Source organism: Ascaphus truei, chromosome 11 (assembly GCF_040206685.1).
Source record: "Ascaphus truei isolate aAscTru1 chromosome 11, aAscTru1.hap1, whole genome shotgun sequence".
NCBI classification, from domain to species: domain Eukaryota; kingdom Metazoa; phylum Chordata; class Amphibia; order Anura; family Ascaphidae; genus Ascaphus; species Ascaphus truei.
The window spans coordinates 19,686,485-19,709,656 of NC_134493.1; the positions used below are offsets into that span (position 1 = coordinate 19,686,485).

Below are 23,172 nucleotides of genomic sequence, written 5' to 3' on the forward strand. Positions count from 1 at the left end.
ATTGAACCCTGATCACCCATGGACTGCACTGTGCAGTAGATGTTAAGTTTGTTTATAGAGTCAGATTCATCACACCAACACCGTGGTGTAGCAGCTAGAGAATTGCACCAGCATATGAAATATCATGGGTTCAATTCAAACATGGTGTAGGGGTGTGTGTATATATGTGTATCAGCGTGTGTCTGTTAGCAATAATGCACTGAATATTATATAAAAATAAAACCTTGGAGATGTTTTTAAATCGGGAGCCGCGCTCAGACAGCATTAAAAGCGGATTCGCGCTATACTAATATTTTGACCACAGGGTAAACGGGTTGGAGTAAGCCATGCTTCTTATCTGTACCAACATTAAATACCCAAGGGTTTAAAGATTGGTACATGTCTGGAGTGTTTATATCTAGCTAGCACCAACACTGTCCTGGGTTTCCATTACTCAATGCAATATTGGTGGGGGTCTTTGTACCCTGTAATGTAGCTGTATTTTTTTTGTGGTTTCCATTAAAATAGTCTTTATGGGCACACGCTCTCCTGGATTTCATTCAACCTTTTTTTACTTTCCGGAGTATTAGTGCCTGCTTTTTCCTTTTGCTTCGTTTCCACTTTTCATGTTCCCTGAGCCTAAGACTCATGAAACGTTCTATATGTAAGTTTTAGGTGAGATATTTGGGTAGAAATGCAATCATGTTGTTTGCAGGAGTTTGGGGGGGGCAAAGATATCAGTAGTCTCCTAATTCTCCCTGGCGTGCAGGCATGATTTGCCAGTACGTGGGTTGAATTACACCAGGGCTGCCCAGTGACTCCTGATTTTCAAGCCCAGATATCCCAGTCCTATTTCCCTTACAGCTATGAGTCTGCCCAAGTTATCCTATGTATTAAAGTATGTTTTATTTCATTTGTGTTTTTACTGTAAATGTCTATTCAGCCAGCTCAGGCATCCATATAGGTGCCGGGAAGTCTGCATAGACATCGGAGAGGAGATGTTGAGAGGTGTCGGGGTGTGAAGTGGCCAGGGCAGGGCTTAGTACTGGGTCGGGAGAACAGAGACCCCCTGCGGGGAGGACACTCTGATCTGCCAGACTCAGTGGAGTCTGCCCAGTAGGTGGCAATGGGTTGACTAGGGGAAGCGGCAAAATGTCGGCGCGTTTTCCCATTGGTCAATCCGTATGTCCCGCCCACGGGTCATCCCAAGCCGGCTTAGCACGTCCCCTCCTCTGGCGTCAGCCAAAGGACGAGCCCCTATTCATATCGGCTGGCGGCAGGGGTTTCCCATGCTCCAATTGGTCGCTCCTTCCTCCATGCTGAACATAGAACAGTGGAGGGTATGTAAGGAGAAACCCCAGTCAGAGAACCAGACGATCTAGTGACTTGTGTCGATGAAGCTAGGGAGGACTTTTCAAAGTTGCTGTCACGAATACCAGAGCAACCGGCTTCGTTTTGAAGCTAGGAAAAGTCTGCCCTGCAGAGACTAAGTCAGACGTGAAGTTCAAGTTCTCATTTGGAACGTAGCGGTCGCGGCTAGGAACTGAAGCCAAAAAGAGGACCAGAAAGCCCGGGTGTATATCCCAGTCAGGTTACGTGTACCGAAGCATACGCCCTGCACCTAGTAGAGCCTAGATTTCACCCCCAGTAAGTGTGCTTTTAGCTGTATTTTGTGTATTCATTGTGTTGTACGCCGGTTTACCCGAATAAACTGCATTTTGTTCTTACCACCTTGTTTGCCTAGCGAATGATCCCGGTACAAATAAGTGTCAAATCTCCTGGTCTCCCGTGAGAGACATTAGGGAAGGCCTAGTGACGTCACGGCCACGCCTCCCCGTCACGAGCGATCTAAAGTCCACAGATCGCTCAGGCGACAGGCGCGCACAACGCCATGTGCTCTGTCGCACACGCACTATATCACACAGCAGAAGCCAATTCCAATGATCGACTATGGGGACATACTGTAGTATATGGCACAGCAACCCAAACCCACCTTAGCAACCTTGATACCCTCTACAATTCAATATGTCGCTTTGTCCTCCAATGCAACGACAACACACATCACTGCGAAATGCTCAAAGAACTAGATTGGTCATCACTAGAGTCTAGGCGCAAAGTTCATCTTTCCTGTCTTGCCTTCAAATACTTTCTGGGCAAGCTACCCATCAATCTGAACAAGCTCCTCACCCCTACCACATGCAGCACCTATCATCTGAGATCAGACTCCAACAGACTGCTCATGGTCCTAAGGTTCAACAAAGTATACGGACGCTCCTCCTCATAGGCCTTCATTATACCACCGGCGGCGGGACACGCGCGCTACCTCTGTGCGATGCGCTGCCCGAAACTTGCACTGCAGGCAGGAGGCATCGGGAGGCGAGGCCATGATGTCACGCGAGTGGTTTACTCTCATTGGCTGAACCGCTCACATGATGCGGCCATCGCTCCAGAAAATAAAATTCTTGGATCTGTTCGAAAGTTGCGCACTTGGCCGCCTCGTTGGTTACCCATTCTTAAGTGTGCGCTCATAGGAAAACTTTTATTTGTTTTGGTGGCGCACAACGTTCTGCGCTCCGCCGCTTTGGGTATAATCACGGCCTTACCGTGCACCCCAAAACTGGAACAACCTACCAGAGACTCTTGCAGATGCCACCAGTCAAAGTTCTTTCAAAACTAAAGCTGTCTCACGTTTTAATCTGGTCTGTAACTGTTACATGCGCCTATAATATATATTATCTCTAACTGTGCATGCAATGTCTTGTATATAATGTACTAGCTGAGAGCCCCGGCGTTGCCCGGGATGTTTGTGGTGTGGGTGTGGCATTTGGGTGGGGAGTGGTCCACGCGGCCCATGTGCGGTGGTAGTGCTGCTGTGGCTGTACTGATGGTGATTGTATTGGTGTGCTGATTTGGGAGGGTTTGGTGCTGATGTGGGGGTGCGGATGTGGGTGTGCCAATGGGGGAGGTGCAAAGGTGGCGATGTGTGGGTGCTGATGGTGTTGATGGGGCAGGGAATGGTGGGGAGCCGAGAATGCCAGTGTGCTGGGGGGGCATGGGATACCGGTGTGCTGATGTGGTGGTGCTGGGGTGTGTGTGTATACATGTTTGTGTGTATACATTGTATGTGTGTGTGTGTATACATGTGTGTGTGTGTATGTGTACGTGTGTGTGTATACACGTGTGTGTGTGTGTATGTGTATACACGTGTGTGTGTATACACGTGTGTGTGTGTATACACGTATGTGTGTGTATACACATGTGTGTGTGTATACACGTGTGTGTATACACGTGTGTGTGTGTATACACGTGTGTGTATACACATGTGTGTGTATACATTGTGTGTGTGTATACGTGTGTGTGTGTATACACATGTGTGTATACACGTGTATACATGTTTGTGTGTGTGTATACATGTTTGTGTGTATACATTGTATGTGTGTGTGTGTGTGTGTGTGTGTACATTTGTGTGTGTGTACACATGTTTGGGGGTGAAGGGGGAGGTGAAGGGGGGGGGTGAAGGGGGGGTGGAGGGGAGGTGAAGGGGGGGGTGGGAGGGGAGGTGAAGGGGGGGTGAAGGGGAGGTGGGGGGTGAAGGGGAGGTGTGGGGGTGAAGGGGACGTGGGGGGGGGGTGAAGGGGAGGTGAAGGGGGGTGGAGGGGAGGTGAAGGGGGGGTGGAGGGGAGGTGAAGGGGGGGTGGAGGGAGGTGGAAGGGAAGTGGAGTGAGGGGAGGTGAGGTGAAGGGGGGTGAGGGGAGGTGAAGGGGGGTGCAGGGGAGGTGAAGGGGGGTGAGGGGAGGTGAAGGGGGGGTGAGGGGAGGTGAAGGCCGCTCCCTCACCCGTCCGGCCGCTCACTCACCCGTCCGGCAGCTCCCTCACCCGTCCGGCCGCTCCCACGTGTATCTGAGGCGGGAGGCAGCTTGTTGTGGCCGCTCCCCCGCTGTGTCCCGGGCGCTCGCTCGCTCCGCTGACTGTAGCGGCGCCGGGGGGGGGGGGGGGGGGGGGTTTGGGTGGAGGGGAGGTGATTTGAAGGGGGGTGAGGGGGTGGGTGAAGGCCGCTCACTCACCCGTCCGGCCGCTCCCACGTGGAACTGAGGCGGGAGGCAGCTTGTTGTTGCCGCTCCCCCGCTGTGTCCCGGGCACTCGCTCCTCCGCTGACTGTAGCGGCGCCGGGGGGGGGGGGGGTTTGAAAGCGCGGGAGACACGGGGAGAGGGAGGGGGTGCGCGCGGGTGTGGAGGCTGATTTCGGGGAGGAAGAGGCGGAGGCTCTGGCGGGTATGTGAGCCCCCCCCCCCGGGGTTATACATGCTGCTAATGTACACCCCCCCCCTACTGTGTGTGTGTGTGTGTGTGTGTGTGTCCCTGTGTGTGTGTCCCTGTGAGTGTGTGTGTGTGTGTGTGTGTGTCCCTGTGTGTGTCCCTGTGTGTGTCCCTGTGTGTGTCCCTGTGTGTGTCCCTGTGTGTGTGTGTCCCTGTGTGTGTGTTTGTGTCCCTGTGTGTCCTTTGGGCCGTCACTCCGCCTCATGCCAATGAGAGGTGTGCGGGGGCGGCCCAAGGGACCAATGAGATTTCCCCTAGGGACACCGGACATCCAGCAGGCAGGCAGGCTGGCTTGCATGCATGCAGGCAGGCAGGCATACAGTGCTTTCACTAATATAGTATAAGATACCAGGCCTGCACAACTCGTAAAGCGAGAAGGACCGAACTGCTCCAAGGAAAAAAATTTGGGCCGCACGGGTAAAATCATCATCATCATCATCATCTCTCCTCCAGCACCTCTCATCATCATCCTCATATTTCACCCAGAACCCCTCACTATCAACCTTTGCGATACTCCCCATCTATCTCTCATACCCCCATCCACACACATAATACTCCCTCCACATGAAACACAACAATACCCCCCCTGCACACCACACACATCCCACCCCCCCCTGCACCTCACATCCTTCTCCCCCCCTGCACCTCACATCCTTCTCCCCCCCTGCACCTCACATCACTCTCCCCCCTGCACCTCTCATCTCTCTCCCCCCCTGCACCTCACATCACTCTCCCCCCCTGCACCTCACATCACTCTCCCCCCCTGCACCTCACATCACTCTCCCCCCCTGCACCTCACATCACTCTCCCCCCCCTGCACCTCACATCACTCTCCCCCCCTGCACCTCACATCACTCTCCCCCCCTGCACCTCACATCACTCTCCCCCCTGCACCTCCAACCACCCCCCCCTGCACCTCCAACCACCCCCCCTGCACCTCCAACCACCCTACACCCTACAGCACTACACACACTCAATCCTCCCCACACACACACACACTCAATCCCCCCACACACACACACTCAATCCCCCACACACACACACTCAATCCCCCCACACACACACACGCAATGCCCCCTCACACACACACTCATCACCCCCACACACACACTCAATCCCCCACACACACACACTCAATCCCCCCACACACACACACTCAATCCCCCCACACACACACACTCAATCCTCCCCACACACTCAACTCAATCCCCCAACACACACTACACACAATCCCCCCACACACTACACACTATCCCCCCACTCACACACACAATCCCCCACACTCACTACACAATCCCCCCACACACAGACACACTATCCCCCCCACACACACACACACACACACAATCCCCCCCACACACACACACACAATCCCCCCCAACACACACACACAATCCCCCACACACACACACACAATCCCCCCACACACACACACACAATCCCCCCACACACACACACACACAATCCCCCCACACACACACACACAATCCCCCACACACACACACACAATCCCCCCACACACACACACACAATCCCCCCACACACACACACACAATCCCCCACACACACACTCACAATCCCCCACACACACACACACAATCCCCCACACACACACACACAATCCCCCACACACTCACACACAATCCCCCACACACACACTCAATCCCCCCCCACACACACTCAATCCCCCCACACACACTCAATCCCCCCCACACACACTCAATCCCCCCCACACACACTCATCCCCCCACACACACTCAATCCCCCCACACACACACTCAATCCCCCCACACACACACACTCAATCCCCCCCACACACACACACTCAATCCCCACCACACACACACACTCAATCCCCCCCACACACGCACTCATCCCCCCACACACGCACTCAATCCCCCCCACACACTCAATCTCCCCCACACACTCAATCTCCCCCACACACTCAATCTCCCCACACACTCAATCTCCCCCACACACTCAATCCCCCCACACACTCAATCCCCCCCCAAACACACTCAATCCCCCCCACACCCTCAATCCCCCCCCCACACCCTCAATCCCCCCCCCACACCCTCAATCCCCCCCCCACACCCTCAATCCCCCCCCCACACACTCAATCCCCCCCCCACACACTCAATCCCCCCCCACACACTCAATCCCCCCCCCACACACTCAATCCCCCCCCACACACACTCAATCCCCCCCACACACACTCAATCCCCCCCACACACTCACTCCCCCCACACACTCAATCCCCCCCCACACACTCAATCCCCCCCCCCACACACTCAATCCCCCCCCCACACACTCAATCCCCCCCCACACACTCAATCCCCCCCCCCCACACACTCAATCCCCCCCCCACACACTCAATCCCCCCCCACACACACAATCCCCCCCCCACACACACAATCCCCCCCCACACACACAATCCCCCCCACACACACACTCATCCCCCCCCACACACACACACTCAATCCCCCCACACACTCAATTCCCCCCACACACACACACACTCAATCCCCCCCCCCCACACACACAATCCCCCCCCCCACACACACACACACACACTCACACACTAAATCCCCCCACACACACACTCAATCCCCCCCCCACACACACACACACACTCAATCCCCCCCACATACACACACTCAACCCCCCCCACATACACACTCAATCCCCCCCACACACACACTCAATCCCCCCTACACACACAATCCCCCCCTACACACACACACACACAATCCCCCCTACACACACACAATCCCCCCTACACACACACACACTCAATCCCCCTACACACACACACTCAATCCCCCTACACACACGCAATCCCCCCCCACACACACACTCAATCCCCCCCCCCACACACACACTCAATCCCCCCCCACACACACACACACACACACAATCCCCCCCCCACACACACACACACACACAATCCCCCCCACACACTCAATCCCCCCTCACACACTCAACCCCCCCCACACACACTCAATCCCCCCCCACACAGACACACACTCAATCCCCCCCACAAACACACTCAATCCCCCACACACACACACACACACACACTCAATCCCCCCCCACACACACACTCAATCCCCCCCCACACACACACTCAATCCCCCCCCCCCACACTCAATCCCCCCCACACACACACACTCAATCCCCCCCCACACACACACACACTAAATCCCCCCCCCCCCACACACACACACTCAATCCCATCCCCCCACACACACACTCCCTGCCCCCCCCCACACACACACACTCAATCCCCCCCCCCCCACACACACACACACACTCAATCCCCCCCCACATACACACTCAATCCCCCCCACATACACACTCAATCCCCCCACATACACACTCAATTCCCCACAAACACACACTCAATCCCCCCACAAACACACACTCAATCCCCCCACAAACACACACTCAATCCCCCCACAACACACACTCAATCCCCCCCACACACACACTCAATCCCCCCCCCACACACACTCACACACACAATCCCCCCCCCACACACAATCCCCCCCCACACACAATCCCCCCCCACACACACAATCCCCCCCCACCCCCACACACTCAATCCCCCCCCACACACTCAATCCCCCCACACACACTCAATCCCCCCCACACACACTCAATCCCCCCCACACACACTCAATCCCCCCCACACACACACACTCAATCCCCCCCACACACACTCAATCCCCCCCCCCCACACACACAATCCCCCCCCACACACACAATCCCCCCCCACCCACACACAATCCCCCCCCACCCACACACACACACACACACACAATCCCCCCCCACCCACACACACACAATCTCCCCCCCACACACACACAATCCCCCCCCACACACACACACACACACACACACACACACACACACACACACACACACACACAATCCCCCCCCCCCACACACACACACACACAATCCCCCCACACACACACACACACAATCCCCCCCCCACACACACACAATCCCCCCCCCACCCACACACAATCCCCCCCCCACACACAAAATCCCCCCCCCCACCCACACACAATCCCCCCCCCCACCCACACACAATCCCCCCCCCCACACACACAATCCCCCCCCACACACACACAATCCCCCCCACACACACCACACACACACACACACTCAATCCCCCCCCCCACAGACACACACACACTCAATCCCCCCCCACTCACACACCCAATCCCCCCCCACACACACTCAATCCCCCCCACACACACACTCAATCCCCCCCACACACTCAACCCCCCCCACCACACACACACCCCCCCCCACACACACACACTCAATCCCCCCCCCACACTCAATCCCCCCCCCCACACACACACACTCAATCCCCCCCCCACACACACACTCAATCCCCCCCCACACACACACACTCAATCCCCCCCCACACACACACACTCAATCCCCCCCCCCCACACACACACTCAATCACCCCCCCCCCACACACACTCAATCCCCCCCCACTGATGTGTGTTGCAGGGGGGGAGAGAGTGTCATATTGAGGGGAGGGGGAAAGAGTGTCATATTGAGGGGAGGGAGAGAGAGTGTCATATTGAGGGGAGGGGGAGAGAGTGTCATATTGAGGCGAGGGGGAGAGTGTCATATTGAGGGGAGGGGGAGAGAGTGTCATATTGAGGGGAGGGGGAGAGAGTGTCATATTGAGGCAAGGGGAGGAGAGTGTCATATTGAGGGGAGGGGGAGAGAGTGTCATATTGAGGGGAGGGGGAGAGTGTGTCATATTGAGGGGAGGGGGAGAGTGTCATATTGAGGGGAGGGGAGGGAGTGTCATATTGAAAGGAGGGGGAGAGAGTCATATTGAGAGGAGGAGGAGAGTGTCATTTAGGGGAGGGGGAGAGAGTGTCATAATGAGGGAAGACAGACATGGGGGGATGCTGACTTGGGGGGGGCTGCTGACATGGAATGGCTGAGGGTATTTTGTGGGTGAGGGGGAGAGATGGGGGTATGAGAGATAGATGGGGAGTATCGTAAAGGTTGATAGTGTTGGGTTCTCTGGGAGATATGAGGATGATGGTGAGGTGCTGGAGGAGAGAGGATGATGGTGAGGTGCTGGAGGAGAGAGGATGATGGTGAGGTGCTGGAGGAGAGAGGATGATGGTGAGGTGCTGGAGGAGAGAGGATGATGGTGAGGTGCTGGAGGAGAGAGGATGATGGTGAGGTGCTGGAGGAGAGAGGTTGATGGTGAGGTGCTGGAGGAGAGAGGATGATGGTGAGGTGCTGGAGGAGAGAGGATGATGGTGAGGTGCTGGAGGAGAGAGGATGATGGTGAGGTGCTGGAGGAGAGAGGATGATGGTGAGGTGCTGGAGGAGAGAGGATGATGGTGAGGTGCTGGAGGAGAGAGGATGATGGTGAGGTGCTGGAGGAGAGATGATGATGGTGAGGTGCTGGAGGAGAGATGATGATGGTGAGGTGCTGGAGGAGAGATGATGATGGTGAGGTGCTGGAGGAGAGATGATGATGGTGAGGTGCTGGAGGAGAGATGATGATGGTGAGGTGCTGGAGGAGAGATGATGATGATTTAACCTGTGCGGCCCAAATTTTTTTTTCCTTGGAGCAGTTCGGCCCTTCTCACTTTACGAGTTGGGCAGGCCTGATATAGAGTATAAGTTATAAGATAAGTGTATGCATATTGGGTTATTGCCACGGTTCATATAGAGTATAAGATTACTGTATTGCACATAGTAAAGTTGGTTGCACGCATTGTATCGGTGTGTTTCTTGCCCAGGGGAATATTACATGACGAGGATCCTGGGTAAGTGGAGGCGCTGCGCTAATACGTGTTACCCCAGGCTCCCAGCTAGCGGAGGCTCAGATCTCCTGGAGCCGCAGGTGCGCGCAGTTACCCGTAGTCGCTTAAAGTGTCAGAAAAAGGGCTACATATGTCTTTTTTTACATAGCGCCATTAAATGTACATAGCGCTTCACAGCAGTAATACATGTGACAATCATATAAATTACAAATAACAGATCATGGGAATAAGTGCTTCAGAAAGCGTATCGCACAGCAGATGCTAATGCCAATTATTGACTATGGAGACATAGTATATGGCTCGGCACCTCAAACCCACCTTAGCAAACTTGACACCCTCTACAATTCAATATGCCGCTTTGTTCTCCAATGCAACTACAACACACATCACTGCGAAATGCTCAAAGAACTAGATTGGTCATCACTAGAGTCTAGGCGCAAAGTTCACCTTTCCTGTCTTGCCTTTAAATTCTTCATGGGCAAGCAACCCTGCTACCTGAACAAGCTCCTCACCCCTACCACATGCAGCACTTATCACCTGAGATAAGACTCCAAAAGACTGTTCATGGTCCCAAGGCTCAACAAAGTATCCGGCCGTTCCTCCTCCTCTTACCGTGCTCCCCACAACTGGAACAACCTACCACAGACTCTCACATCCACCACCAGTATAAGTTCTTTCAAATCTAAGGCTGTCACATTTTTATCTGGTCTGTAACTGTTACATACGCCCATAATATATATTTTCTTTAACTGTGCACGTAATGTCTTGTATATAATGTATACCCTGCTCACTTATGTAACTATGTATTTGTAACCATGTATTATTTGTTTTACTCTGTGCCCAGGACATACTTGAAAACGAGAGGTAACTCTCAATGTATTACTTCCTGGCAAAATATTTTATAATAAATAAATAAATTGTAATCTCTGGGGTAGCGGCTCGCGCCTGCAAACATTCTATGTACAGCGCTGCATACACTGGCGGTGGAAACATTACTACTGTTTTATATCAGACCTGACTGCTGATATAAACAGGACTTTAAAATCAGTTGCGATTCATAGAAAACCAGTGTGATCTGCCTGGCTTCTATCTAGGTGACGCTAGAGGGTGAGAGGGTGAGAGGGTGAGAGGCTGGTGTTGATGTTTAGGGGGCGGGAGAAGAAATCATGGCGCCCTCCTCCCGTGTGAGGCAGGACAGTGATAGCCACGGGCGGACCCCCCGGTTACCTGGCAGCAGGCAGGGCTTGCGGACCCCCCCGGTTACCTGGCTGCAGGCAGGGCTGGCGGACCCCCGGTTACCTGGCTGCAGGCAGGGCTGGCGGACCCCCCGGTTACCTGGCTGCAGGCAGGGCTTGTGGACCCCCGGTTACCTGGCTGCAGGCAGGGCTTGCGGACCCCCGGTTACCTGGCTGCAGGCAGGGCTTGCGGACCCCCCGGTTACCTGGCTGCAGGCAGGGCTTGCGGACCCCCCGGTTACCTGGCTGCAGGCAGGGCTTGCGGACCCCCCGGTTACCTGGCTGCAGGCAGGGCTTGCGGACCCCCCGGTTACCTGGCTGCAGGCAGGGCTTGCGGACCCCCCGGTTACCTGGCTGCAGGCAGGGCTTGCGGACCCCCCGGTTACCTGGCTGCAGGCAGGGCTTGCGGACCCCCCGGTTACCTGGCTGCAGGCAGGGCTTGCGGACCCCCCGGTTACCTGGCTGCAGGCAGGGCTTGCGGACCCCCCGGTTACCTGGCTGCAGGCAGGGCTTGCGGACCCCCCGGTTACCTGGCTGCAGGCAGGGCTTGCGGACCCCCCGGTTACCTGGCTGCAGGCAGGGCTTGCGGACCCCCCGGTTACCTGGCTGCAGGCAGGGCTTGCGGACCCCCCGGTTACCTGGCTGCAGGCAGGGCTTGCGGACCCCCCGGTTACCTGGCTGCAGGCAGGGCTTGCGGACCCCCCGGTTACCTGGCTGCAGGCAGGGCTTGCGGACCCCCCGGTTACCTGGCTGCAGGCAGGGCTTGCGGACCCCCCGGTTACCTGGCTGCAGGCAGGGCTTGCGGACCCCCCCGGTTACCTGGCTGCAGGCAGGGCTTGCGGGCCCCCCGGTTACCTGGCTGCAGGCAGGGCTTGCGGACCCCCCGGTTACCTGGCTGCAGGCAGGGCTTGCGGACCCCCCGGTTACCTGGCTGCAGGCAGGGCTTGCGGACCCCCCCGGTTACCTGGCTGCAGGCAGGGCTTGCGGACCCCCCCGGTTACCTGGCTGCAGGCAGGGCTTGCGGACCCCCCCGGTTACCTGGCTGCAGGCAGGGCTTGCGGACCCCCCCGGTTACCTGGCTGCAGGCAGGGCTTGCGGACCCCCCGGTTACCTGGCTGCAGGCAGGGCTTGCGGACCCCCCGGTTACCTGGCTGCAGGCAGGGCTTGCGGACCCCCCGGTTACCTGGCTGCAGGCAGGGCTTGCGGACCCCCCGGTTACCTGGCTGCAGGCAGGGCTTGCAGACCCCCCGGTTACCTGGCTGCAGGCAGGGCTTGCGGACCCCCCGGTTACCTGGCTGCAGGCAGGGCTTGCGGACCCCCCGGTTACCTGGCTGCAGGTAGGGCTTGCGGACCCCCCGGTTACCTGGCTGCAGGCAGGGCTTGCGGACCCCCCCGGTTACCTGGCTGCAGGCAGGGCTTGCGGACCCCCGGTTACCTGGCTGCAGGCAGGGCTTGCGGACCCCCCGGTTACCTGGCTGCAGGCAGGGCTTGCGGACCCCCCGGTTACCTGGCTGCAGGCAGGGCTTGCGGACCCCCCCGGTTACCTGGCTGCAGGCAGGGCTTGCGGGCCCCCCGGTTACCTGGCTGCAGGCAGGGCTTGCGGACCCCCCGGTTACCTGGCTGCAGGCAGGGCTTGCGGACCCCCCGGTTACCTGGCTGCAGGCAGGGCTTGCGGACCCCCCCGGTTACCTGGCTGCAGGCAGGGCTTGCGGACCCCCCCGGTTACCTGGCTGCAGGCAGGGCTTGCGGACCCCCCGGTTACCTGGCTGCAGGCAGGGCTTGCGGACCCCCCGGTTACCTGGCTGCAGGCAGGGCTTGCGGACCCCCCGGTTACCTGGCTGCAGGCAGGGCTTGCGGACCCCCCGGTTACCTGGCTGCAGGCAGGGCTTGCGGACCCCCCGGTTACCTGGCTGCAGGCAGGGCTTGCGGACCCCCCGGTTACCTGGCTGCAGGCAGGGCTTGCGGACCCCCCGGTTACCTGGCTGCAGGCAGGGCTTGTTGACCCCCCGGTTACCTGGCTGCAGGCAGGGCTTGTTGACCCCCCGGTTACCTGGCTGCAGGCAGGGCTTGCGGACCCCCCCGGTTACCTGGCTGCAGGCAGGGCTTGCGGACCCCCCCGGTTACCTGGCTGCAGGCAGGGCTTGCGGACCCCCCCGGTTACCTGGCTGCAGGCAGGGCTTGCTGACCCTCCCGGTTACCTGGCTGCAGGCAGGGCTTGCGGACCCCCCGGTTACCTGGCTGCAGGCAGGGCTTGCGGACCCCCCAGTTACCTGGCTGCAGGCAGGGCTTGCGGACCCCCCGGTTACCTGGCTGCAGGCAGGGCTTGCTGACGCCCCCGGTTACCTGGCTGCAGGCAGGGCTTGCGGACCCTCCGGTTACCTGGCTGCAGGCAGGGCTTGCGGACCCCCCCGGTTACCTGGCTGCAGGCAGGGCTTGCGGACCCCCCCGGTTACCTGGCTGCAGGCAGGGCTTGCGGACCCCCCCGGTTACCTGGCTGCAGGCAGGGCTTGCGGACCCCCCGGTTACCTGGCTGCAGGCAGGGCTTGCGGACCCCCGGTTACCTGGCTGCAGGCAGGGCTTGCGGACCCCCCCCGGTTACCTGGCTGCAGGCAGGGCTTGCTGACCCCCCCGGTTACCTGGCTGCAGGCAGGGCTTGCGGACCCCCCCGGTTACCTGGCTGCAGGCAGGGCTTGCGGACCCCCGGTTACCTGGCTGCAGGCAGGGCTTGCGGACCCCCCCCGGTTACCTGGCTGCAGGCAGGGCTTGCTGACCCCCCCGGTTACCTGGCTGCAGGCAGGGCTTGCTGACCCCCCGGTTACCTGGCTGCAGGCAGGGCTTGCGGACCCCCCGGTTACCGGGCTGCAGGCAGGGCTTGCGGACCCCTCGGTTACCGGGCTGCAGGCAGGGCTTGCGGACCCCCCGGTTACCTGGCTGCAGGCAGGGCTTGCGGACCCCCCCGGTTACCTGGCTGCAGGCAGGGCGTGCGGACCCCCCGGTTACCTGGCTGCAGGCAGGGCTTGCCCTTGGGCACCCGGTCGGCCCCGCACACGGTGAAGGTGTGAGTGTCGTCGCTCAGCCGCACGGTGACGCCGCGCTCGGGCCGTACGTGCAGCACCCGGCCCTGCATCCACACCAGGCCCACCTCCAGCCCGCCGGCTCCTTTCTCCAGCCAGAAGGAACCGGGCCGCCGCCGCACGCATTCCCTCAGCCGCCCCGCTAACATCTTCACCGGCGGGGAGGTAACCTGGAAGCCGGGCCGCGCTGCAGGCCGATCTCCGGCGGCCGCCATGGTCGCCATGGAGACAGCAAAACTGGCGCGCCTTTTCTGACATTGACAGGGGACCAATCGCGGCTCCTGTACGAGAGCAGCAACCAATCATAGGAGAGGGGGGCTGGGCTGGTGACCCTGCATTAACCCCTTCCAGGCTGTTAGTGTGACAACCCTCTATAAAGACGTGTCTCTGTGTAATAAACCAATGTCAGAACAATACATGGCGCGCCTGTGTTTGTGTTTATTAAGCAGCAGTGTCACATATTCCAACATCTTTTTATAAATGTCAGGGGTCAAGTCTGCACTATGTCTGCCCACCATACAGGGGAAAGTGGTTCTTGGGTGAGCCATACTCCAGCTAACAGTAAACAATAATAATAATGACAACAACAAATATAATAAAGTTAATCTTATACTATATTAGTGAAAGCACTGTATGTTTGCCTGCCTGGATGTCCGGTGTCCCTAGGGGAAATCTCATTGGTCCCTTGGGTCGCCCGCCCCCGCACACCTCTCATTGGCCTGAGGCGGAGTGACGGCCCACACACACACACACAACACAGCAGCTCTATACACACACACACACACACACACACACACACACACACACACACACACACACACACACACAACACAGCAGCTCTATACACACACACACACACACACACAACACAGCAGCTCTATACACACACACACACACACAACACAGCAGCTCTATACACACACACACACACACACAACACAGCAGCTCTATACACACACACACACACACAACACAGCAGCTCTATACACACACACACACACACAACACAGCAGCTCTATACACACACACACACACACAACACAGCAGCTCTATACACACACACACACACAACACAGCAGCTCTATACACACACACACACACAACACAGCAGCTCTATACACACACACACACACACAACACAGCAGCTCTATACACACACACACACACACAACACAGCAGCTCTATACACACACACACACACACACAACACAGCAGCTCTATACACACACACACACAACACAGCAGCTCTATACACACACACACACAACACAGCAGCTCTATACACACACACACAACACAGCAGCTCTATACACACACACACATAACACAGCAGCTCTATACACACACACAACACAGCAGCTCTATACACACTATACACACACACACACACACACACACAACACAGCAGCTCTATACACACACACACACCCTCTGTCCGCCCCCCTCCCCCCCCCTCACGTGCGCCATCCTGCACTGGCTCCGGACGGGAAGCGCGGCCCTCATACCCCAGCCGCTCCCTTACCTCCCCGGCGCTACCACCCGCTCAGGTAAGTCACTGTGCGTCCCGCCTCAGCCTCAGGCCCACTGCGCGTCCCGCCTCAGCCTCAGGCCCACTGCGCGTCCCGCCTCAGCCTCAGGCCCACTGCGCGTCCCGCCTCAGCCTCAGGCCCACTGCGCGTCCCGCCTCAGCCTCAGGCCCACACAGGGCGCTTCCTACCGCCGCTCAGCCAGACGCCACATCGAGCGGGCGCCGGGGGGGGGGGGGGAGCGTGAGTCTTAGGCCCACACAGGGTGCTTCCTGCAGCCGCCTGCACGCCTCACTCAGCAGGACGGCACATCGGGGGACCAAGCGGCCGCCGGGGGGGGGAGCGCGAGTCACAGGGAACGGGGGGGGGGAGTCACGGGGAACGGGGGGGGGGGAAATGCCCAAACATAAATTATGACAATACATATGCCCACCGCTCTCCACCCCCCCCACTCCCCTTTCCCCCCCACCACTCCCCTTCCCCCCCCCCACTCCCCTTCCCCCCCCCGCTCCCCTTTCTCCCCCCCGCTCCCCTTTTACCCCCCTCCGCTCCCCTTTCTCCCCCCCTCCGCTCCCCTTTCTCCCCCCCCCCGCTCCCCTTTCTCCCCCCCCGCTCCCCTTTCTCCCCCCCCGCTCCCCTTTCTCCCCCCCCGCTCCCCTTTCTCCCCCCCCGCTCCCCTTTCTCCCCCGCTCCCCTTTCTCCCCGCTCCCCTTTCTCCCCCCCCCCCGCTCCCCTTTCTCCCCCCCGCTCCCCTTTCTCCCCCCCGCTCCCCTTTCTCCCCCCCCGCTCCCCTTTCTCCCCCCCCGCTCCCCTTTCTCCCCCCCCGCTCCCCTTTCTCCCCCCCCCCGCTCCCCTTTCTCCCCCCCCCCCGCTCCCCTTTCTCCCCCCCCCGCTCCCCTTTCTCCCCCCCCCCCGCTCCCCTTTCTCCCCCCCCCCGCTCCCCTTTCTCCCCCCCCCGCTCCCCTTTCTCCCCCCCCCGCTCCCCTTTCTCCCCCCCCCGCTCCCCTTTCTCCCCCCCCCGCTCCCCTTTCTCCCCCCCCCCGCTCCCCTTTCTCCCCCCCCGCTCCCCTTTCTCCCCCCCCGCTCCCCTTTCTCCCCCCCCGCTCCCCTTTCTCCCCCCCCCGCTCCCCTTTCTCCCCCCCCCGCTCCCCTTTCTCCCCCCCCCCCGCTCCCCTTTCTCCCCCCCCGCTCCCCTTTCTCCCCCCCGCTCCCCTTTCTCCCCCCCCCCCCGCTCCCCTTTCTCCCCCCCCCGCTCCCCTTTCTCCCCCCCCCCGCTCCCCTTTCTCCCCCCCCCCCGAAACCTTTACAACAAATACTCACCTATTGTTCCACGAGTTATAAATAATACTACCTATTACGCATTTACATCCCGGGCAACGCCGGGTCTCTCAGCTAGTAAATAATAATAATGAAAGATGAATAAATAAATCCTAATGAAAAAGAAATAAGTAGCACCAAACATAATGACAATATTTGTTTGATGTTAACATTTAATAATATGTAACGTATAAAGCACCAAACCCCTACTCGCCACCAGAAGTACAAGGCTAATTTCATTTAAAATAGATTTGAAGCAAAAGGTGACACTGTGCTCATTTGCATGTCATTTCCCAGAGTCCCTGGCTGCAGTGGAAGCTGTATGGGATAATGGTGAAAAGCAGGGTTGCAGACCTGTCTGAGACATGTGAATGTGCTCACAAGGGAGATTGTTATTTCTCTTTAGTTCATAGTCATTTTTAGAGCAAAGATCAGCAACATTTTGCCTAAGACGACATTGTTTAGGATATTTACTAAATTGTACTAGGCCAGCAAGGCACTTTACAATGCTGTACAGTAACTAAGGCCCGGGCCATAGAGGGGTGGGGAGAGCGGATGCGCGCTAACGCTGAGGCTCGCCTGCTTAAGTCAGCCCGATTCCACGGAGCCAGCGTGCGCGAAGGGAGCCGGGGGGAGGTGGTTGGAGGCGGGGCAGTGACGTCGCTGGGCCAATCGCCCGCGATGCACTGACGTCAATGTCACGGCGCCGTGACGTTGACGCTGCTTAAGGCTGATTGGATGTTTTCAGCCGACAGCGCGCTGAAAAACAGCTTGGCGCTCGGCTGAAAACTCCAAAGCCTGAGCACGCCCGCGGACGCTCGCATGAGCCCCCTCTCAAGGCATCCTCATTGAGGATGCAGGGGCTCAGCGCGGAGCGTCCGCACGCCTCAGCGCTGCTTGTCCTTCTATGGACGCAGCCTTAGACTCCTTACAGACTATTCACTTGAGTGGACCATAAAGTGTCTTATAGAGGGAACTCTAAGGTGTCTTAAGATGCATTAAGATATATTATGTATGGAAATCTTTATTTATATAGCGCTTTATAAGAGAGGCAATACAGTACAGGGAATTATAGTACAATAAGTGCAACAAACAAAATCAGACAATAGGAAAGGAAATCCCTGGCCTGCAGAGCTTACAGTCTTAATGCTAGATCCATGGAACTCTGTTGTGTTTACGCTAATAACGGGACATTCCTGAAATTGGTACCTGACCCTGTGTGGAAGGCAGAGACACAGGGGCAGTGCCTGCCAATATCATAAAGAGCAGTGCACTTCCTATTTAGTAGAAGTGTGTGTCAGAGTTAAGAGTTCAGTCCAGAGTTAGAGTCTGCTGAGTCTGTCACCTGGCTGGCCCAGGGTGACAGAGAGAGCCTATATCAATTGGCCGTTGGAGAAGGGGAGCCATCAGCCTCTGAGTAGAGCTGATGCAACCTTACTTAGGGAGGTGGACCAATTCCTCTCACCCTGTTTAGGGGGCGAGGGAAGAGCTAGCCCCACCCTGGGTGCCCTTGACCTGGGGTGGTGGCAGGGACACAGAGACCATCCTGAGGGAGAGCAGTCCTGTGTGGAGGAAGACACCCTGTACCTGATTGACAGTCTTGTTGCTGCTATTCTGCTGCTGTGAATAAAGAGCTGCGGCTGCTTTTAAAGATATACAGTGTGAGACTGGAATCTCTCATCCCCGGGGGGGGACGACGACGACGACTCTCTGGAAGGATTCCACCCGTATTCCTGGGGCTCAGAGATGGAGGTGCTGCACCATTAAATGAGACGAAGGCATTCACCCCAGAAACCTGATCCTATCATCCCCCATACCATCGCGGGAGACTCAGGCCCCCCTGTTGCCAGCAGGTATGCACCACACTCAGACACGTAGCCAGGCCCTAGTACAGAGGAGGGGGCCCGATCTGCGATTGGCCCAGGGAAGGGGGGCTACATTGGGAATGGCTGTTACTTTTCTTCATATTAATGGGTATCCTCAAAGCTAATGATATGCCAAAATGACGTCCATTAGCAAAACTACAATTGTTTCTTCACTTTTTCTGCTTGATGAATAGGGTGACCAGATTTCGAAAATGAAAAACCGGGACACCTTAAAAAATAATTTATTAAACAAATTACATCACGTGACACCTCCTGTTGCCATGACAATAAGACACTCTGATGCCCCTGCAGTGTTAGTGTGTATAGAGGTGGGGGCTTTGCTTGGGCCCTTCAACTCTTACAGCCAGGGCATTATTGGCCAGGAATGCCCAGTTCGGAGGGGATTACTACTTCAAAATGTATTTGATTCGTAACAACATCAAAAAACTGTAATACCAATAACTAACAACCACAGACAATGGTAATCTAAACCATCAAATAAAATGTCTACGGCCCTTGTTCAAGCATGTTTGCGGTACTTACCAGATAAATCAGTGCCTGCAATCCACGACTGTATCCGCCTCTCCGAGCGTCTGTAAGCAATCCAGCGTTCCTGGTGTGTGGCTGAAGAGGTGAGGGACTCCCTCCTCTCAAACGGAAAAGAAGAGCAAAAAATAGAATTGGAACATACCTATCATACAGGGATGAGAGAGAGAGACAGAGAATGAGAGAGAGAGACAGAATGAGAGAGAGACAGAGAATGAGAGAGAGAGACAGAGAATGAGAGAGAGACAGAGAATGAGAGAGAGACAGAGAATGAGAGAGAGACAAAAGTAATGTACTGTATAACCATTAAACCGTACCCCCTAGTATTCGTGTAATCATTGTCCCACACCCCCTATTACTCACGCTTTGGCAATACTGAAATGTTCTTTTGTCATGCCAACAAAGCTGATTTTGATTTGAGAGACACAGAGAGAGACAGAGACACAGTGGCCTATTCAGTAAGCGTCGATAAGGCTGCGTCTATAGCAGGCCTGCACAACATAACGGCCGCGGGCCGCATGCGGCCCGCCCGGCCTCTCTGTGCGGCCCGCCCGGCCTCTCTGTGCGGCCCGCCCGGCCTCTCTGTGCGGCCCGCCCCGCCTCTCTGTGCGGCCCGCCCCGCCTCTCTGTGCGGCCCGCCCCGCCTCTCTGTGCGGCCCGCCCCGCCTCTCTGTGCGGCCCCCTCTGTACGGCCCGCCCGGCCTCTCTGTGCGGCCTGCCCGGCCTCTCTGTGCGGCCCGCCCCGCCTCTCTGTGCGGCCCGCCCGGCCTCTCTGTGCGGCCTGCCCCGCCTCTCTGTGCGGCCCGCCCCGCCTCTCTGTGCGGCCCGCCCCGCCGATTGGAGGTGCAGGGGGGGGTGATTGGAGGTGCAGGGGGGGTGATTGGAGGTGCAGCGGGGGGGGGGTGATTGGAGGTGCAGGGGGGGGTGATTGGAGGTGCAGGGGGGATCATTGGAGGTGCAGGGGGGATCATTGGAGGTTCAGGGGGGGTGATTGGAGGTGCAGGGGGGTGATTGAGGTGCAGGGGGGGTGATTGGAGGTGTGGGGGGTTATTGGAGGTGCAGGGGGGGTTATTGGAGGTGCAGGGGGGGTCATTGGAGGTGCAGGGGGGGTCATTGGAGGTGCAGGGGGGGTCTTTGGAGGTGCAGGGGAGGGTTGTTGGATGTGCAGGGGGGGTTATTGGAGGTGCAGGGGAGGGTTGTTGGAGGTGTAGGGGGGGTGATTGGAGGTGCAGGGGGGGTGATTGGAGGTACAGGGGGGAGAGTGATGTGAGTTGCAGGGGGGGAGAGTGATGTGAGTTGCAGGGGGGGAGAGTGATGTGAGTTGCAGGGGGGGAGAGTGATGTGAGGTGCAGGGGGGGGAGAGTGGTGTGAGGTTCAGGGGGGGAGTGATGTGAGGTTCAGGGGGGGGAGTGATGTGAGGTGCAGGGGGGAAGAGTGATGTGAGGTGCAGGGGGGAAGAGTGATGTGAGGTGCAGCGGGGGAGAGTGATGTGAGGTGCAGGGGGGGAGAGTGATGTGAGGTGCAGGGGGGAGAGATGGGAGGTGCAGGGGGGGAGAGTGGTGTGAGGTGCAGGGGGGGAGAGTGATGTGAGGTGCAGGGGGGAGAGTGATGTGAGGTGCAGGGGGGTAGAAGGATGTGAGGTGCAGGGGGCGTGGGATGTGTGTGGTGTGCAGTGGGGTATTGTGTGTTTGTGGAGAGGGAGTATTATGTGTGGGTGAGGGGGAGAGATGGGGGTATGAGAGATAGATGGGGAGTATCGCAAAGGTTGATAGTGAGGGGTTCTGGGGGAGATATGAGGATGATGATGAGAGGTGCTGGAGGAGAGATGATGATGATGATTTTACCCGTGCGGCCCAAATTTTTTTTCCTTGGAGCATTTTGGCCCTTCTCGCTTTACGAGTTGTGCAGGCCTGGTCTATAGTATTTCAGAAGGAGGGAAGGCGCACACACGCTGCAATACACTTGCTGAAGCCTGAGCTTTTTAATGGCTTTGCAGGGTATGCAGCGGGCGCGATTTGGGGGCGTGGCAATGAATATTTGGAGGCGTGGCAATAACGTTCCGGCGCGGACGTCACTTCCCTACCTCACATCCCGATCCACCGGCATTTTTTCAGATGCAGAATCTGAAGCACTGTGCAGACAAGAAGAAAAATGCACACAATGCGCACCAGAGATTAAAATATAGTAAATTATTTATTAATAAAACAAGAAATAACCGAGGGGATCCAACCCCACCTCAGTACATATGCGTCACAGATCCGGGTTCGGTTACAATGAACACAAACCACATGAATAATCAAATATAACTAAATGAAACTAAATCTATAAACAACATGACAAACGGTATATAAAATAATAAAAAGGAAGACAGTGTTCAATAAAACGGGATAAAGGAATCCTGGATTGGCTAAAAATATAGCTAAACAGCTGCCTGAGGCTGACAGGGGGAGACGGAGATTTACACTGAAGCCCAGAGCGGGTTCCGCGGCGAACGTATTGGGATCCGGACCGCGCCACCGCAGAGATGTTACCACCGCCCGAGCTCCCTGCAAATGCCATCTCGGCCTGTCAGAATACGCGCAGAGTGACCTGTCGTGACACGTCGGTTTATGTGTCTTTTTCAGTACAAAAACTTGTGATCAAACTTACCAGAGTGCTGTCTCCTGATCTCGTGCTTCAAACGGAATCGTGTGGTTTATTATTGCTTTATGGGACAAGCACCCAATTTTTTCTACATGCAACTGGAGTGCCGGCTGCTTCTGTGGAATATATATATATATAATTATATATATGCCAGGCCAGGACGCAAGATGCAAAACCTGCGCAATACTCTACACAGCGGACACAATACAAATACCACACAGGAATCGGGAATACAAAATCAGAGGAAGGTTCACCTGTTCCTCCAGCAATGTCGTGTTCCTCATCATGTGCATGAAATGTCCAGGGGGCTGCTACTACATAGGTGAGACGGGGCAGGGGCTAAACAAGAGAATGAACCTGCATCGCACAGCATCACACGCGGAACAAGAGACAGTCCTGTCGGCGAACATTTCTCTGACTCTGTCCATAAGATGGACGATCTGGGGGTTGCCATACTCAAAGTTAATCTTAAAACACCGAAATAGAGATGGTTGCACGAATAGAAATATATGCAACTGTTCGGGACACTTAGCGGTGGCCTAAACAGAGATCGAAATTTTATGAGTCATTACTGACACAAGTGAACTCTCTTCCCATGAGCGCTAAAGGCCATGTCTGTACATACTGTGCTATATGTATGCACACACAGCTGTCTCTTACACATACAAATACTCCTTGTTTTTCCATCCCTATACACCAATAGGGACCACATAGTATCTACACACACTTTTAGTTTTGCTACAATCTCTCACATTTCCACACCTACCCACACAATTTATATTAACTCCCACTCCACACACACACCTTTTGTAAAGCACTGTATAAACTGTGGGCTCTCCATTCATTTA

General features: G+C 56.8%; 1 protein-coding gene across 2 annotated transcripts in view; it reads right to left on the minus strand.

Annotated features, from left to right (window-relative positions):
- The window catches only part of LOC142463069 (recQ-mediated genome instability protein 2-like), a 141,445-nt gene that overhangs the window by 6,693 nt on the left and 111,580 nt on the right, over nt 1-23,172 (minus strand). Inside the window, exon 1 of one of the 2 annotated variants that reach the window (XM_075565323.1) lies at nt 14,354-14,736. The exons of the other annotated variant lie outside the window; for it this stretch is intronic. Coding sequence (XP_075421438.1) covers nt 14,354-14,651 — 298 coding nt within the window. The 5' untranslated portion in view covers nt 14,652-14,736. Of the gene's footprint in view, nt 1-14,353; nt 14,737-23,172 lie in introns of those variants that run through there. 2 annotated transcript variants of the gene reach the window in all.